Source organism: Sciurus carolinensis, chromosome 1 (genome assembly GCF_902686445.1).
Source record: "Sciurus carolinensis chromosome 1, mSciCar1.2, whole genome shotgun sequence".
In the NCBI taxonomy this organism is placed as follows: domain Eukaryota; kingdom Metazoa; phylum Chordata; class Mammalia; order Rodentia; family Sciuridae; genus Sciurus; species Sciurus carolinensis.
This window is the reverse complement of record NC_062213.1, coordinates 166104257-166121574: the sequence shown is the minus strand read 5'-3', so window position 1 is coordinate 166121574 and position 17318 is coordinate 166104257. Positions and strand designations below refer to the sequence as shown.

The 17318-nt window shown below is 49.7% G+C and overlaps 1 protein-coding gene across 10 annotated transcripts in view; it reads right to left on the bottom strand.

Annotated features, from left to right (window-relative positions):
* Positions 1–17318, bottom strand: part of Ssbp3 (single stranded DNA binding protein 3) — a 157750-nt gene that overhangs the window by 45461 nt on the left and 94971 nt on the right. For 5 of the 10 annotated variants that reach the window (XM_047546737.1, XM_047546722.1, XM_047546747.1 and 2 more), the window contains one exon: positions 1304–1393. In XM_047546737.1, the coding sequence (XP_047402693.1) occupies positions 1304–1393 (90 nt within the window). Of the gene's footprint in view, positions 1–382; positions 384–1303; positions 1394–12201; positions 12221–12891; positions 12912–17318 lie in introns of those variants that run through there. The other 5 variants (XM_047546793.1, XM_047546799.1, XM_047546767.1 and 2 more) reach the window with 4 other exon arrangements.

The window sequence follows — 17318 nt, the reverse complement described above, 5'->3', positions numbered from 1 at the left end:
CCTGGGAGAAGCCCCTGACATCCCCAAAGGCTTTTGTCGCTCCCGTGCCAGGAGCTCCTTGCCTCTCAGGGCAGCCTGTCTCGCTACTGGATATAAATGGGCATAAATTCTGGATTACACCAGGCATAAGACTCCTGGGACTTTGCCTTACTGACTCTAGTTCTGAATCCCTGGCTTCACAGAAATCTCTGCCCTCTTCTCTACACAGCTACTCTTTCTGTATTCCTCCTCTTCTTCTTTTTAATTATGAGGCAAGGTTTTACCAAGTTGCCCAGGCTGAGCTAAAACTTCAAATTCTCCTGCCTCAGCCCCCTACCCACTGGGACACAGGCTTGCACCACTAGCCTGGTGGCTTTCTGTATTCTTCCTTGGAAGCACCAACCCTTCAGAAGGTGTGGAGAGTCAGGTGCATTCTCAAACTCTGCTCCTGACAGGTGTGATGTCACAATCAAGAGGGTCATCCTCAAGTTCCTCACAGCCCTGCACACTGATGCCTCTCCATGTCAGCATCTCCCAGTCCCAACCTGGCTTAAGTGGAATGAGCTGCCAGTAGGTAAGGGAGGGATGGAGGAGGAGAGGGTGGGATGGGAGCCACACCCAAACTCGATAAGACAGAAAGCCTGATTTCATGTCCCGCCCCCAAAAAAGCCCAACAAGGTGTCCTGGAGAAGGCCGGCTCCCACCCCACGTGGGATTTGTTCCTGCCTGTGGCGGGCAGAGCGCAGGCACAGATGCTCACAAGGCGCCTTCTGTGATCACACTCGGAAAGAATCAAGCGGTTAACCAGAGGGAAGGGATTCTGAGACCTGCCAGGATGGTGGGGTTTTTTGGTTTTTTTTAGATTATGCCTAAGGTTTGTCGTTTGGACAGGCAAAGTAAACAATGACAATGACAGCAGCAACAAAACAGAAACAGAGAACAATTTACTCTCAAAAAAAAAAAAAAAAAAGAAAGAAAGAAATAAAAAGAAAAAAGCCTTTTGTTACAAGAAAGCTCCACAGTGGCTTGGAAGCAGCCCTGCCGCCTCCCAACCAGGGGATGACAGTGTCGTCTGCCAAGCCAGAGTGAAGAAGCATACATGATGCAGGAGGTGTCCGTCCCCACCTCTTTCTTCCCCTTCTCAGTTTTTGGAAGGGGTAGAGAAAGCAATGGGAAGGGAAGGCGTTCAACCAGCACAGAGCAACTGTATTTAGACCATGGCAAACTGAGCTGTGCTTATTCTCTCCTCTCCAAGCAGCCCTGCCCACCCCCCCACCAGAGAACAGAGTGAAGAGGAGGACAAGACCCACCGCCCAGCACATACCTGAAAGAAACCCGGTGGGATGGGGCCTCCAGGCATCCCATCGTTGGGGGGAATGTTGCCAAGCACAGGGCTTGGGGCAGCTGCTGCACTCTGCGGAGAGATGAGGTAGAGGTCAGTGGCCAAAACCCCGACCAGACAGGGCTCCAGCCTCACCCCACCCACACCCACTGTCTTCCCCCAAAGACCCTCCTCAAAGGCCACCTTCTTCAGTAAGCCTTTCTAGTCCCCCAGCTAAGCAGCATCTCACTGATATGGCATGGGTATAGGATTGATGATCAGACCCGGACCCAGTTTCCAACTGTTACTCACTGGGCAAGCAATGAACTCTTGAGGCTCCACCACTTCATCTTTAAAATGGGAGAACAATGCCCATCACTTTGGGATGCCATTATAATGACAAGAGATGTAGCCAGTGGTACATCCTACAGTGCCTGGCAGAGCAGTTGTAGGTGGCCAACACTTCCTGACTATTACTGGCATTATGAGATTCGTGCCGTATCCACCTGCTGTTCCAAAAAGCTCTCTGAGGGTAGGTGAAGTGATTTATAAATTTTGGTGTGTTCTTGGCCCCTGCAGGGTCCTGGGTGTCATTACTTTTCTCTTTAAATGTGCTGTTCTGGCATCCACCTGGTACATCTGCCTCAACAAATGCCTCCCAGGGGTGAGCAGACGTCACTCCCCCTGCCTGGCCTCTTTCCAACAATCTGTATCCAACCTGTTCGTGCAGCCAGCATGTCTATGCCTGGCTCTGCTCACACAGGCAGGGCTGAGGCTGAGACGCCCAAGCCCCGGCCCCAAGGAAGTCACAGGCCTGATCGTACTGCCTGGTCCATTCCCTGCTCCTCCTCTTGATTCTAAACCTCCAGCTGCTCCTCCTGTAGAAGCCTACCTCCAACCAACCTTGGTGGTCCCCAAACTCCATCATGACCAAGAATGTAAACTTACTCACTGATCATCTCCCAGGGTCCTGACTACTCTCTAGGACAGGAGTGAGTACCCTAGGGGTAAGGAAACAGAGTGCCTAATTCCGTCTCATAAATGCTGCCTCCATCCCATCACTGCCTTGAAGAAATCACTTTTCCTTCCTTTTTCTCATCCATAAAAGGAACCAGAGCCCCTAGCTTCCTATTCTGAAGGGAGGGAATGCAGGCTCCCACTAACACGCTGCATGCAACAAAACAAACCCACCAAGGACCGACACCAGGTCACCAATGCTGCTATCTGGACTAAGCAAGTGGTCCACGGGCAAGCCACTTGGTCTTTCTGAATCCCCTTTCTGTAAAAAGTAGGGTAGTCATTGTTCCACCTTTGCAACAGGGCTGCAAAAGACTGAGAGAAGGCATGGGCTGTGTTCTATAAGTTGGAAAGTGCTGACTGCGGGACCAGAGACCCAGTACCAGCATGCAGGGGGCGGCTGGCAGATCCCAGGCGAAGAGAGCTGGCTAGCTGCAGGTTATTTTCAAAATGAGTCTGCCTACAGGTAAACACCCTCTGTAATTAAAGAGATTCTTCCAACCATTCTGCAATGCGCTTACAAGTTTCAAGTATCCCCAAATATTCAGGATCTAGGGCTCCTTCCCCAGGTCTACACCCACATGGGGAGTCTGCTAGGTTGTTTATTAGACACATTATTGTTTCTCTGAGATTAGTGGTTCTGTGAAAATGTAACTTTTGTGATTAGCCATGGAAAATTACTCCTCTATAGCAGAAGGAAAAAAAAAAAAAAAAAAAAAAAAAAAACGTAAATATCTACCTTTATTTTCTTCAAGTTTTTTCAGAGACTGGTGTTAAGGTTGTGATCCTCCTGCCTCAGCCTTCTGAGTAGCTGGGATTGCGTGTGTGCACTACCATACCCGGATGATCAGTGCCTTTTGAAGTTTACAAAACTGGACATTTGTAAATCTACTTTTATGGTGAGACATTTATGTCCTTTGTTACTTGGGAATTTGACCATATGTATCAAAGTACAGGATAAGGGCATGTTATAAATTTTAAAAATGACAACCTAAATGAAACTTGAGCCTGTGAGAGCACTGATGCATTACTTAGAGACTCTTTCACTCTAAGAGGCGGTTTTTCTATGCAATTAGCAGAAGGAACTGCGGATGAGTGGGAGGTCTTTGTTTCTTTGAATGTAATGATCAAGGTAACATGGTCCTAGTAAAGAGATGGAGTAATTCTCTGAAATCTAAGATGGAGGGTAAGTTTTGTTATCCTTCAGTGTAGGACACATTAGCAACGTCTAATGTGGCAAAAGTCAAGGAGATGACTTTTATCATTTAACACCTTCTCCAGCAGCAAAACTAAATAGACCTCTATGGCGCCTAACTTTGTGCCGTGGGTTATGAGTTACTGCTGTTCCCCTCTGACCATGAAGCAGACATGTATTCTCAACAGAAAACTTTCAAAGGGCCAGAAAAGCAGCAACCAGTGTGCTGGGGAGACAAAAAGGATAAGAAGCTGGCAAGCACTAAGAAGTAACTGTGTTCACAAAACCCAGTCCCAGGAACATCCCTCAACAGTACACTGGGCCCTGGCTCCACCCTCTTGTAGTTTAATAGCAGCGGCTGTTTTACCCATCTCCAAGACCCATAAAAATATGAAGCATACAGCAGAGTGTTCAATAAATGATTGCTACCTGTATTATTCAAAGACCTGCTCAAACCTGATGATCTGGAGCCCAGGCCTTCTGGATTGCTGGGAACCAGCCTTTCCTGTGGTTCCAGCTTTGAGTTAGAGCTCCATTAAGGCACTCAGCAAAGTATCTCATGAGTTTTCTCTAAAAACACAAAACCCAATCCCAAACCCAAACCCCCTGACACAGAGGCCTACAGCATGACAGAGCTGTGGTAGGTATATAGGATGGAACTTCCCCACTGAAATAAGAGAGGAAAGAACAATGGATTCAGAGGCCACAGACCTCACACATGGGCTCAGGTCCTAGGTGAGACCCTGTAGAAAGGCCCCTTCTTACTGGGAACTGTTTACCCATGTAGCCAGTGATTGGTTAGAAGAGGTGACCCTCATCCAAGGGCCCAGCCCAATCCAGCCCACAAACTCAAGGGACTAGGGGCTGGAAAAAGCAGCTCTTGCAGGAGCAGGAAGGCAGTCCTCTTTCCAGAGGACCCTGAATTCCAACTCATCTCTGTTCTTTACAAACACATTTAGAGACAAAAGATTAAAAAGCACCCAGAGGGGCTGGGGCTGTAGCTCAGTGGCAGAGCACTTACCTAGCATGTGTGAGGCACTGGGTTTGATCCTCAGCACCGCATAAAAATTTTAAAAAAAGGCATTCCGTCCATCTACCACTACAAAAAACAAATTAATTAACTAATTAATTAATTTAAAAAAGCACCAGAGTCTGCAAGTAGCAGGGCTGACATTCAGGTCCATGGTACGTGTACAAACATCAACTAAAACAGGCATGAACTGGGTGTGTAGTCATGTAATTTTAGTCTCCCCCAGGGTCTGGGATTGAATGCAGGGCCTCATCCATGCCAGGCAAGTGCCTTACCACAGAGCTACATACCTAGTGTAATCTGCTCTTCTGTAAAAATGATGCAAAGGTCATTCACAGGCGCATGTGGCCCACTGGGGCCAGCTGGCTCCTCTAAGCCTGGGGTAGTCAGACTGAAAATCTGGAGGAACCCTCCAAGGGCTGCCGGAGGCTCCCTCTGCAAGGGACTTTTGTTCCCAGCCAGGGAGGCTTCAGAGGAGAGCTTATCCCACAAGAGTAGGTGTCACCAGATATAGTGGCACCCCCCTGTAATCCCAACAACTCGGGAGGTTGAGGCAGGAGGATTCCAAGATGGGATCACAACCCCTGGAATCAGGCATTCCCTCCAGTCCTTCCCCTCCATTCTGTGCCCCAATGGGTCACACACTACTGCCTCTTCAGGCATCCCCGGCTATCCATAGCTGTTGGGCTTTCAATAGTGAGGAGACCCCTGAACACCTCACCACAGACCCGCCCAAGGAGAAGGATATTCACCCCCTATCTACCCTCTTCACAGAGAAGCAGGATTCAAACTGGGGGCCCAAGTGACTAGAAGAAGCCTGTGAAGCCAGGCTAAGAAAGGACTTTCAGTTTCGGACACTGGGAATAATTTCTAAGTAGAAGGACCTCTGAGAAGCCCCTGTTCTACCTCACTCTGTGCCAAGCATACTTTCACAACGACGACACAACCTACCCAACGCCACCAGAAGATGGACCTGGCGGTCACATGCCCAGGAGCCTCTCCACTCCCCGGGAAGAGTACCTTGCAGCAGGGCTGCATTCGAGGGCTGGGGACAGTCCCTACAAGATGCCATCTTCTGACCTCACCCCAGGAGCCCCAGTTATCTTCATTACAAATGAGCATACATCTCCCTGTTCCTTTTTTTTTGGGTGCTGGGGTTCCTGTCCCTTTTTTAATCTTTCAAAAATAGTTCTAGGGCTGGGGCTGTAGCTTGGTGGTAGAGTGCTTGCCTCCCATGTGCAAGTCACTGGATTCGATCTTCAGTACCACATAAGAATAAATAAATAAAGATATTGTGTCCATCTACAACTAAAAAATATTTTTTAAAAAATAGTTCTAAGTCAGGCATGGTAGTGCACGCCTGTAATTCCAGCTACTCTAGAGGCCGAGGCAGGAGAATCACAATTGAGGCCAGCCTGGTAAAGTGCCTCTGGATTTAATCCCCAGTGCTGCAAAAACAAACAAACAAATAAAAATTAAAATAAAAACAGTTCTGTATATAAATAAAAACACATGCTCAAAAGTGAACTGTGGGATTCCTGCCAGGTCAGTCAACTCCTCCTGGTCAACTTAAAAGATCGCAAAAATTGTACTTTGTTCTGCAAATCCCCTCCTTTCTTGCTCTGTCCCAATCCTCAGGTCTCGGTGTATAATAGCCCAGGTCACAAGCACACCCACCAAGAACAGCCTTTCTTGACTGGAACTCAGCTGAGGCCATGTGGCCAAGGGCTAAAGGACCAGGAGTGCAAAGCATTAGCTGTAGTGTGGCCGCAGGCATGTGGCTGGGAAGTGGAGGCTGCCCTCCAGGTGGGCCTCCTGTGATGACTCCAGGAGGAGGGCAAGGATGTGGGTCTAAGGTCCCAGGGAGGGAGGGATGGCTGCACCACTCTCAGTAAGACAGGCTTCTGAATTCTTGGGAGTAACCTGGTCCCTCTGGTCCCTCTCTAGTTTCCTAGAAAGAATTTTAGCAGCATCAACATGCTGAGGGTGCAGATGCAGGAATGGAAAGAAGGTAGAGAATGTCATCACCCAGACAGAAAGGCCAAAACTAGAGCAGTGGGGTCCAAAGAAGGAAAAGGAAAGAAAGGTCTTTAGACTTACACAAGACCTTTAGCCTTACACACAGGAGATTGGATGAATGGGAGAAAGAGGACTCTGATTCTGCAGCTGGGAGAAAACACAGCTAGTGCAAATGAAGAGACCGACCAGCTGATATTAAAAAATAGGTTCTAACGATACTAGGCAGTGACACAGGATCCCCGTCTTCAAATAGCCAGGGAGCTGCGTCACATGGGAGGAGGGCTGGAGTATGCCCAATGCATAAGAATGTTTCTGGGTCCAACAGTAAATGTCCTAAGATACACAAAGCTTCCCTGATCTTAGTCTCAGAACCATCTGCCTTGAAGGAAGTGGGCTCCAATAATTATGGATGCTCACAGCAGAGACACGACAAAAGCCACATTAAAAGAAGATTGCTATGTTACCTACCATCACCCAGGGTTGCCTGGGGATTCTTATGAGAAGAGCCCTGCACCTAGCGTCCCAAGATCAGGTTCAGCCCTGGCTGCAAACCACCGACTGTGTTCCTCAGACAGGCTTTCCCAATCTCAGGCACCTGGCAAGCAGGTCTGCTGAGGTTCTGCTTCCAACGACACTGAGGGTGTCGGAGCTCTTCAACCAAGTGACCTGAAAAAGGGTCACGTGTAGACAACAAAATTCCACCCTGCCTCAGTCAAGTCATCAGGACCCAGGGTCCGTCCTGGCACCTGCACTTCTTTCACAAAGCCCAATCTTACTTCTGCCCCCTGGGTGACAGGATCACCTCGGAACACAGAGGGCTGGAGAAGCAATGATCTTTTCCTTCTGCTCTCATAAACCAGGAGAGGGGAAGGAGGGGAACATTTGGGCCCCAACATTCCAGGGAAGATGTCATTTTTGTTTAACTCTAAGGAAACTGAGTATAAAGAAGTGTGTTATCCTGAAGGCCCTGTGGCTAAGTGGCTCTAACTTCAGTTTACTGTCCTTAGAAGTCCAAATAACGTCCCCTCTCGTCAATACCTGCAATTCTCAAGAAAAGCTGTGTGCTTTTCAAATCATGAAAAGAAACAAGCGATAGATCATTCAACACATGTGACGATCCTAATTCCTTCCCTGTGTTTGAGATCGCCTGCATGTTTTGCTCTTTCCTGAGTAGGCTGACCTTCTACTTGGCTCCTTATGACAAATATTTCAAGGAGCTGGCATTCACCGGGGGGTGGGGTGTGAGTGTGTCTGTGTGTACGTGTGTGTCAGGGAATGAGATCCCACTGACGAGTCTGTTGCACCTAACTGGCAAATTACCCTGGGATGAAAAGGAGGGAACGAAGTAGGGGGAGCCGTAGAAAGGTTACGAGTGCTTGATACACATCGGGAGCATGCAGCAAACACTTGCTCCTGGGGACGCTCGATGGCGCTGTGCCTGCTGGGATAGGAGATGACAGGGCACAGCTCTGCCCGGAAGGTCTGGAGGATGAACTGACTCGTGGTGACAGAGAACTGGGGGATATGGGAAGGTGCTCCAGGCAGGCGCTATGAGGCAGGATTAGGGGATCAGGGAGGCTTTATGACGAGGTGGCGCTCAAGCCAAGACCTTGGAGGACGCAGGACTGGGAGATGCGGGAGGAGATATGGGCTGAGAGATTACTGCTGTCATCTCAACCCTTCTGGCTCAGGGCCTCCCGACAGCCTCTTTCAGAGCACAAATTCCTGCAGCATTCCATCGCCCCTTGCCCATTCCATCTCAGGGGTGGGCTGGGGTGGGAGGCCGGGAGTGTGGGGCTTCTTTCCCTCCACAAGAGGGGAGCAGGCTGCCCAGGCTCAGAGGGCTCCATCCCAGGGGCTGTCACTTCTGACCCTGTTCACCCTGCTATTTCTTCTCCCAGTCCTCCCCAAAACCCAGTCATCAGACACAAGAAAACAGAGGCCCCACAAAGTGAAAGAACTTGAGTAAAGTCACACAGCTCAGAGCGGCTGATCTGCTAAAACCACAGACCCAGCCCAGCCTTTGGCATGTTCCACCTTCTCTGGTCCAAGTTTTGGGATGGACATTTAGCAACAGCGGTCACCTGAGAACAGAAAGGTCTGGGTCGAGCCTTAGTCTTTCCATTCACCACGAGCTTGGGTACCTCACTTAACCTTTCAGAGCCTGCCTGTGGGGTTGTGAGGAACTTAAACACAACTGTCAGATAAGGCACCCTACCAGGCTCAGATAAAGAAGGTCTCAGAAAATGGCAGCCTGAGCCATTGGGTGGCAACAGACATGCTTAGCTTCCCATCCACCAACAGAACTAGGTGTTGAACGCAGGAGCACTCTACCACTGAGCAACACCCCCAATTCTTTTAATTCTGAGATAGAATCTCACTAAGTTGTTGAGGCTGGCCTTGAACTTGTGATCCTTCTGCCTCAGTCTCCCAAGTTGCTGGGATTACAAGTGTGTGCCCCTGCACTTGGCTAGATACGCTTACTTTTTATGATTCTAAGGACATAGAGCAGGCTGGGGTAGGGAGGGGGTAAAAAGGGTGTCAGAGCTGTAAGAGCAGAAGCCACTCTTCTGAGAAGTAGCCTCTCTTATCTCAGTGGCCACCACAGAGAAAGATACTAATAAGGCCAGGGGTGCGGGGGATGAAAGAAATGTGCCCCAGTCACACACTTTGAAAAAAAAGAGGAACTGGTTTCCCTGGGCTGGGGAGGGAAGGCCACAGCACTACTGGGACCTGCCCACCCAACCCAGGTAGCACCAGCCTTCTTCTGGGAACTGGATCAAAGGGCACATTTGGTTAAGAAGTGGAGGTGGAGTCCTGTGTAATTAATACCTCACTTGTACCATGGATCCTGGCCAGGGTGTCCTCTTCCATGTGCAAACCTCCCTGGCTGGGCTACTTGGCATAGGGCTTGGGTCCTAGGTGTGCACATGCAAGATAAGAGAGATTAAGGGTGAGTGGTCCCTCACGGATGAGCGCTGAGGAGTGGATCAGCAGTGGGCTATTTGTACAACACTGATTTTCTTCATAAAGAGAGATGAGCTTCAGGTCCTGGTTTATATACCGTTAGCAAAACACACACGCACACACACATGAATCCCACTGTCTTAAGAAGCTACTTACAACCACAACGTGTCATAGTAGGCCAGTGACAGCTCTTTAACAAGAACACTGGCAGTTGCTTCTGCACAGTGGAAAATTCCCTGGCGTGGACCCGCACACATGCTCAGTTCCAATGACAACTTAATCCTGCCAGGACGGAGGTGTGTAGAGAACAGAAAGTCATCGCTTCGAGAAACTTTAAGCTTAGAAGAAATCATAAGGACCGAGGATGGGAGCCCACACCTCCTCAGCTGGCCTCCAATTAAGCAGGGACAGTCCCTTTCCCTCACCTTATCCTCTGCTACGAGGAATGTGTGCGGTCTGAAAAGCTCACCAGGGTCCCCTGTTATCAAAGCCAGGAAAGTTTACACTTGGCAGGGAAGGGGCACATATTTCAAACCCAACACCCTCCTCTGAGTAAAGGAATGGGCTGGAAGTCCTTGAGTTCTCTTGACAATCCAGGAGGGAAGCCAGCGAGTAGTCGCCCACCACGGTTCCCACAGCCATCCCCAGTGCACACCCGACACGCCGGCTCAGAGCTGAGCAGATGCCGCCTAAGCCTTTAAAGCACGCACTAATTGCACTAATTTAGCTAACAGTCTCTGTTTCGTCCCCCACCCGAGTCAACCAGCATCCTCTGGTACTGCTGGAGAGATGCAAGCTGTTGGCTTTAGTGTTATTTTGTCAGCCATTAAACGATTCATCGGAGTCATTAATTGATTTATTACTGCTGCCTGCTCAGAGGGTTTAGCAAATAAAGAATGATGTAGGTCACAATGCAAAGGAAATTGGACCAAACAACGCCACAAGGAGCTGGGCACTTACAGTATCTGCTGCTGTCCATTCCAGCAGCCTGCCACTCCCCACTGTCAGGCAAGGGACAGCATAGATGGTCCTCCTTCCTGAAATCCAGGTACCAACCTGTCTCCTGAGCAGGTGCTAGTGTGCCAAAGATATGAGAGGTGAGGGACACTGAAGCCTCCCAGAGCTGGCTTCTGGGCACCTGCCAGACATTGGCACCAGCAACTAAATAAAAGGACAGAGAAGCCAACACTGCTCCAAACCCCCAGGTTGCTGAGCTGCAATGGCTGGGGCTGAAGCTGGGCCCACCAGGGTTCTGGGAAGCCAGGGAGGGCTCCTTCCTGGGAGGTGACGTACTGACGTACTCCAGCCATGGCCTCTCTCTCCTGCACTGCCATGGAGAGACACAACTGTCGATGTGTTACAGGTGCTCCTAACACCTGGCCTTTTACGTACTTATCTCTGATCCTCTCAACAGTGCTACGGGTAGTGGCATCATCTTCCCTGTGTAGAGAGAACACTAAAGCCCAGAGAGCTGACCTGCTCCAGGCTGCACAGCAGGCCAGGAAGTGGCAGTCCTGGGACTCAAACACAAGCTCCCTGGCTTCAAAGCCCACCTTTCTTCCCCTCTACTTCTCCACACTTACACAAAAGGGCCCAATACCTAGAACTTGGCCCTACAAGAATCCTGAAAGAAACAGGCAGGAGATGAAGGGTAAGGCTAGCCCACCTTTCCCTCCAAGAGCTCCAGTTTCTTCATTTACAAAGGACAGGGTTAAGGTGGCTGATCCCTGAGGCTGCACTGGTAGATCAGATTCTAGAGCTAAGTCCCTTCTTCCTCCTACTGCAATGGCCACGCCATGGACATGAATGCTCCCTGTGAATATCCTAGTGCTCCGTCAGTCCCACCAGTTTCCCTGCTGCATGAACCCAGCCACAGGGCAGCAGATCTGGGGACATGAGAGGGAATGGTTGAACTGAGGGGAATATTAACATTTTCAACAACAGGACTGACCAGGTCACAGATTGTGTGTGTGTCCCTGTCTGTTCCTGTGTCTGTCTAAACAGCTCTGGTACCTGGTTTCCCTAAGAGCCAGCCATTCTGCTATTTTGAAGTGTTACTGGTGCCCAGAGGCCCTGCAGGCTGCCTGGAGCATGGTACAACAGCCCATTCCTGGCAGTTTTGAGGATGCTCTCAAAGGGCGCTGCTTGATTTGCTCCCGAAGCGATGCAGAGCAGGGATAGAGTGGGCCAGGCATCTAACGAATCAGCCTGCGTTTTGCTTCTTCAGTCCTTGGCGTCATCCGGGCCTAGAGCCCACACTGGGGAAGGGGGCTGTCGCTTTAAGACCACCATCACAGGCATTTGTTGGGCTCTACCAGGCACACAGGGCAGGGCTTTCTTGATGGTAATACCCAAGAATGAGTCGGGAGTATTCAAATACACACATCCTTTAGGGGTCCAATTGAGAATCTGCTAAAGCGGTGGGTCAGGGGACCAGCCTGGGATCAGAGGTGGCCAGTCAGAGGCTTTCAGAGGTGCACCAGCTGAGAATTCTGACACGAGCCTGGCTCGTAAAGCAGACATAGGATTTCCCAAAAAGGCCCAACCCCGTTCCTCCCCTCATCGATACATTTGGTACCAACACCACAGGAAGGTCTTCATAAAGCTGACCTCAGGGTCCAACTAATGAGACTCTGAGTCCTATTTGAGAAAGAATAACCTGCTGTTACTTACATGTACTTAGTACTTAGCACCAGCAGGCGAAGGCCTTTCTTTCACATGTTTACTTGAAGAATCTTTCCAGCCACCTTTTCACATAGGCTGCTCCCTCTCTCTGGAATGCTCTCCTCCTCTCAGGCCTGAGTGATACTTCTTTGTCCTTTCTGAGTTCCTCATCACAGGCACTTGTCACACCTGACTGTTAATTCCTTATTAAATTAGCCAGCTGTCTTCCCAGAAATGGGGCAGGAGTGGTGTGCAAAGCACAGAGAAGATGCTGGCTCAGTAAATATTCACTGGATGAATAAAATTCTTGCAGAAATCCTGCCTTTCAACAGTAGTCACCATGTCTACAAGGTCGAATTCCAAGACTAGCTAACTCAGTGACCTTCCACTAACTTACCATTCAGCTATATCCAAACAACTAGTCCCTCCCCTCCAAGCCACCCCCAAGACCACACACACACCCTGCCCATGCATCTCTCAGGACACACTGTTCCCTCTGCCTAGAAACCCCGGCTTTGGGCACTGAAGAAGCCTATGTGCCGAGCAGTCAAATGACTTGGGCAGGCCACATTCCCTAGAGCCACTAGTCACATCAATACAGTACAGTGGGTGGGGATCATCACGGACCTCCTCTCCCAAGGCAGTGGTGAGGACAGCTGCTAGCTGCTATCCAGGGAAAATATCTGACAGGTAACGCACCTGAGTGGAGGGCCTCAGGGACTTCTGCTGTCGGTCCCCTCTGGAAGAAATCAAAGTTGGGTCTCAGGGGCAAGGGAACTTGGTGGTCTCACAGCCTGCTGCTTATCCTCAGACAGAGTCCATGCCACAGCTCTGCCTCTCTGAAGAAAGCTGTCTGCTCCACTGGCCCAAAGAACCACTTTTTCCATAGGACTTGGAAAGGGGCCCAGAGAACACATGTTAGTCATGGGGTCAGGAGATGGCAGAGGGGCAGAGGTCACTTGTGGGCCAGGATGGCCAGGCACAGGCTCCATCCAGAGATGATTTTCTCTATATCCCAGAAGAGGTACCCCACTGACAAAGGAATCTCCTGCCAAGCTGGGGACTGCCATCCACAGTTGGACCCTCCAAGCCACAGTGTTATGAGACGTGGTTCTTGGAAGCAGAGACAAGCCACAGAGCAAGCCCTGAGCTCACTGGGGAGGAATGCATCATACTGGTTGGAGTGCCCCACCCTCAATTCCTCACCCACAACAGGCGAACTTGAGAGGGGAAGAGGGAAGGGCCTGTGGCTGTATATACCTTGTACTGACCCTTCCCTGTGCTGAACGGGTCCTGGAAATGATACTGGTCCTTCAAAAACCAGGTCTCAGGTCCCCTTCCCTGAGAAATACCATATGCTACTTTTACTTTCTCTGATCAGCAAGTTCCCCCGATCCCCTTCCATTTATCTACCCTCAGAACTCCTTGTCATCCATCAATGCCCAGCTTAAGTGTCCTTGCTTCCCTGGACAGAACAGACAAAAAAGGCCTTGTATATGTTCATAACCAGAACTTAATACTAGAAGATGCTGGTTTCCACCTGGGTCCCTTCCACAAACATCCGATGTGTCACAGAGTAAGCAGATAGAGCAGAGCACTGGACTCAGGGCAGAAACTTCACCTCCCAGCTCCCTGGCTAATTCAGAGAAGCAGGCAATTTGCCCCTGACATGAGACATGCCCTGGTAACAAGGATAATCTTTCTTGGGGTTGGCATGGGAATTAAAGAAACAAGATAACGAAGGGCTATGGTCCTATCTCAACCTCTCTCTTCATTCTATTCCATCCTCACTCTTTTCTCATAGTCACAAGAAACACTTGCTGGTCCCCAGCCTTGGCACTGGCTCCCCGCCAGCTTCCATCATTCTAGTGCATCTCTCAGGCTACCATAGGCACTGGGCAGGATGATCCATTCACCCTCTAAATGCACATGAGCCTCTCCCTGTAACTCTTCAGCAGTTCCTACACCTGGCCTTATTGGGAAGACAAAGGCTATCTCCCCACAAAACTGCTGGTTCTGAAAAAATAGAACCCAGACGTTTGCAATGTCTAATAACAAATACAGAATTACTAGTGGCTATGAAAGAGCTTTTTGAGCAAAGTTGGGCTTGGTTGGCCCTTCTGGGAAATTGTTCCCTTCCTCCTCGTTCTTCTCTTTTATAAAGTTGGAACTTTGGAGGCAGGGGATGTAACCAGTGGCAGAGCCCTTCCCTTGCATGCATGAGGTTCTGAGTTCAATCCTCTGCACCACATGTCCACAACAAAAGTACTTAAGATGGAGCATCAAAGAACAGAACAGATCTGCATAAGTCCAAATGTTAAAAGGGGCGAAATGGGGCCTTAACTCCCACAGGCTCAATGTTTCTCTCTTCACACCGTTGATAGCTGGGAGGACAGAAACACAGCAGCCTCTGGAGAGATTCAAATTTGAGTCATAGCTCTGTTAGGAAGTCAGACAGTGGCAGCAGGACTTTCCTTGACAGATGACCAGTCTCTTGCTCTGTGGCAAATCTAGTGTAAAGTAGTCTGTTTGTTGTTGTTGTTGTTGTTGTTTTCCTAATTCTACTAAAGGTCATGGTCTAGGACTTCTCCAGCCTAGAAAGAAACTTTTAATTAAATTCAGGCAATGCTGGGCCCTCAGAATATTGAGGCTCTTAGAACAGGAGGAGTCCCACAGTTCCTCTGGCCCACATATGAGAATCAAAGGCAAGAAAGGTCTGGGACCTGGGTTTCCCAAGATGTTTGTGCTCCAGTTGTCTCATCTAGGCAACAGGGATGATGAACCTGACTGGCACCTATCACTCAGGTGCTCCATGAATACTGATTAAATGGACACATCCAGGTGCTCCAAAGAAGGACACGTGTCACCCTATCCTGTGGGGACCAGCCAGGCACTGCTTCCCAGGGAGCAAAGCCTCAACACTCCTATCCCTGGCCCAAAGGTTCCTGACTCTGTGTCCCAAGAATGGCATAAGCTCCCATATCCTAAGACTTTATGTCAGCAGCAAGGGAGGCTGGCTTCACTTACTCCCCCAACAACTTCCTGAGGTGGGTAATTGCTCCTTTATTATATGGACCCAGTGAGGACCAGAACTTCTTAAATGTCTTACATGAGGTCACAGTTATCAAGTGTTAAGACTGTCTTCCTGGCTGGGTCCAGATATACCACCCCACCTCCACAAATACCCCTCAGTGGGAACCAAAAGAAGACTCAAATTATGGAAAGAAAAGACCTTAACCTGAGGACCAGCCCTCTGGTTGTGGCACAAATTTGGGGAAGGCCTCTTCAACCTTAATCTGCCCATCCGTACCCTGCTTGGGCTACTCCACATAGTGATATGAAAAACGAAATGAAGAAATAAACATAAAAACAGTCTGTGAACAGAGGGCAACACCCCACCTCCACCTGGACAATCCAAGGAGCTGGGAAAGAAAAGAAGGTGCTATAGTGACCAAGGCACAGGGCAAGGAGTCAGGCCTGGCCGGCTGCCCCTCCCCTATAAAATGAAGGGAGTATATTCAATTTCTGGCTTCCAAGACTGGCTACACACCAAAATCACCAAGGAACTTTGCAAATACTCACTGCCTATGCTCCTTGGGCTGCAGGGAAGGTGCAGGGATCTGGCTTTTGGAAATTGCTAGACCAGAAGTTCCATCAGATCCCTTGGAGATCCTGCCTCTGACCTGACCCCAGCAGGGAAACAGACCCCAGGTCTGAGGACGGCTAGACCAGATGGGCAGGCTCCTTCTGCCCCCTCACCCTCCCCAGCCAAGCTCCTGGGAGGCCTGCAGGATGCCTCCGGGTACAGGTCAGGGCTTAGACAGCCGCCCAAACAGGTACAGGCCTAGATTTAATTGGCCTCTTGGTTAAGCTTTCTAATCTCATTAAAGCTGCCTCCATCATGCAGACCTAGGTCCTGAATTTAATAACATAAGAGCACTGCTGTGCCCCACTGTAAACTGATTAAGTCTGGGAGGCCCAAGTGGGACCCCTCTCTGCCTCAGCACACTGTGCTGCCACATGGATGGCATAAACTCAGACTCAAGAAAAGGGACACATCAACAGGGGGTGGGGCTGGAAGAGGCGTTCCAGTGGGTGCAGGGCCACATCTACCTACCCCACCATGGGGCACTGTTGCTGTTCTCAACACTTTCAAGAAAAAATGAGAGAGTAATTTTACTTCATATCTTATCAGGGGCAATACCAGAGTCCATCCACCCCAGGAGACCACTGCCCTCCTAGATACCTCCCTTTCTGCTCATTCCTTCAGTAGCTTTAGATACCTATTTCACTCAGGATGGGAAGGTGGTGGCAGAGGATGTTGTGTAGGCTCCAACAGCTGCTTTTCATGTTTGCAGAAGGCTCCTCCTGCCACTCGCCCTCTCTGCAAGCCCCTCTGCCCCTCCAGGAGGAAGTACACTGCCAGCCCTCTCCCACAAGTGTACTGGGAGGGTCGAGAAAGGACCCAGCTACTGGACAGGGCTCTGAAAATACCACAGTTCACAGTTTGCACAAACATCCCTGTGCAAACACACGTCACCTACTCCATCATCTCGCTTTGTCTAAATATAATCCCAAGAAAAAACTTGGCAGCAGTGAGAAATTCTTCAGTGGGTCCAAAATAACAAAAGCAACACACACACACACACACACACACACACACACACACTCTTCTGATGAAGGTACCAAGTTGGGCCTAGGACAAGCATGGAGACGCTCATAGGTGACAACACCCAAGGTGTATGGAGACTCCGTGCCACTGACAACTCAAGCTTGTTATTATGGATATTAATGGAGAAGACAACATTTTAGAAGGGAAGAGACTTGATGAGGGTTCCAAGCTAGGCCAGCACAGATGCCCTATCCAAGGGAGACGTTAGAGGGCACGCCCAGCAGAGTATACACACACACCCATTCCCACACCCTCTAGGATCACTGCAAGACACTGACATTTTCCACTCCACTTGCCAAGAATGGAGCCACCCTGCCCTGAGTACTTGCTCCTCCAACCCCTGGAAACAAAGGCGGCAGTCATGAGGGTGTGCGAGCACACCTTAGCACCGGCCTGATTTGCTCCCACTGGCTGCCATTGTCACCGAAAGGGAAACTAAGGCCCAAAGCAGGAA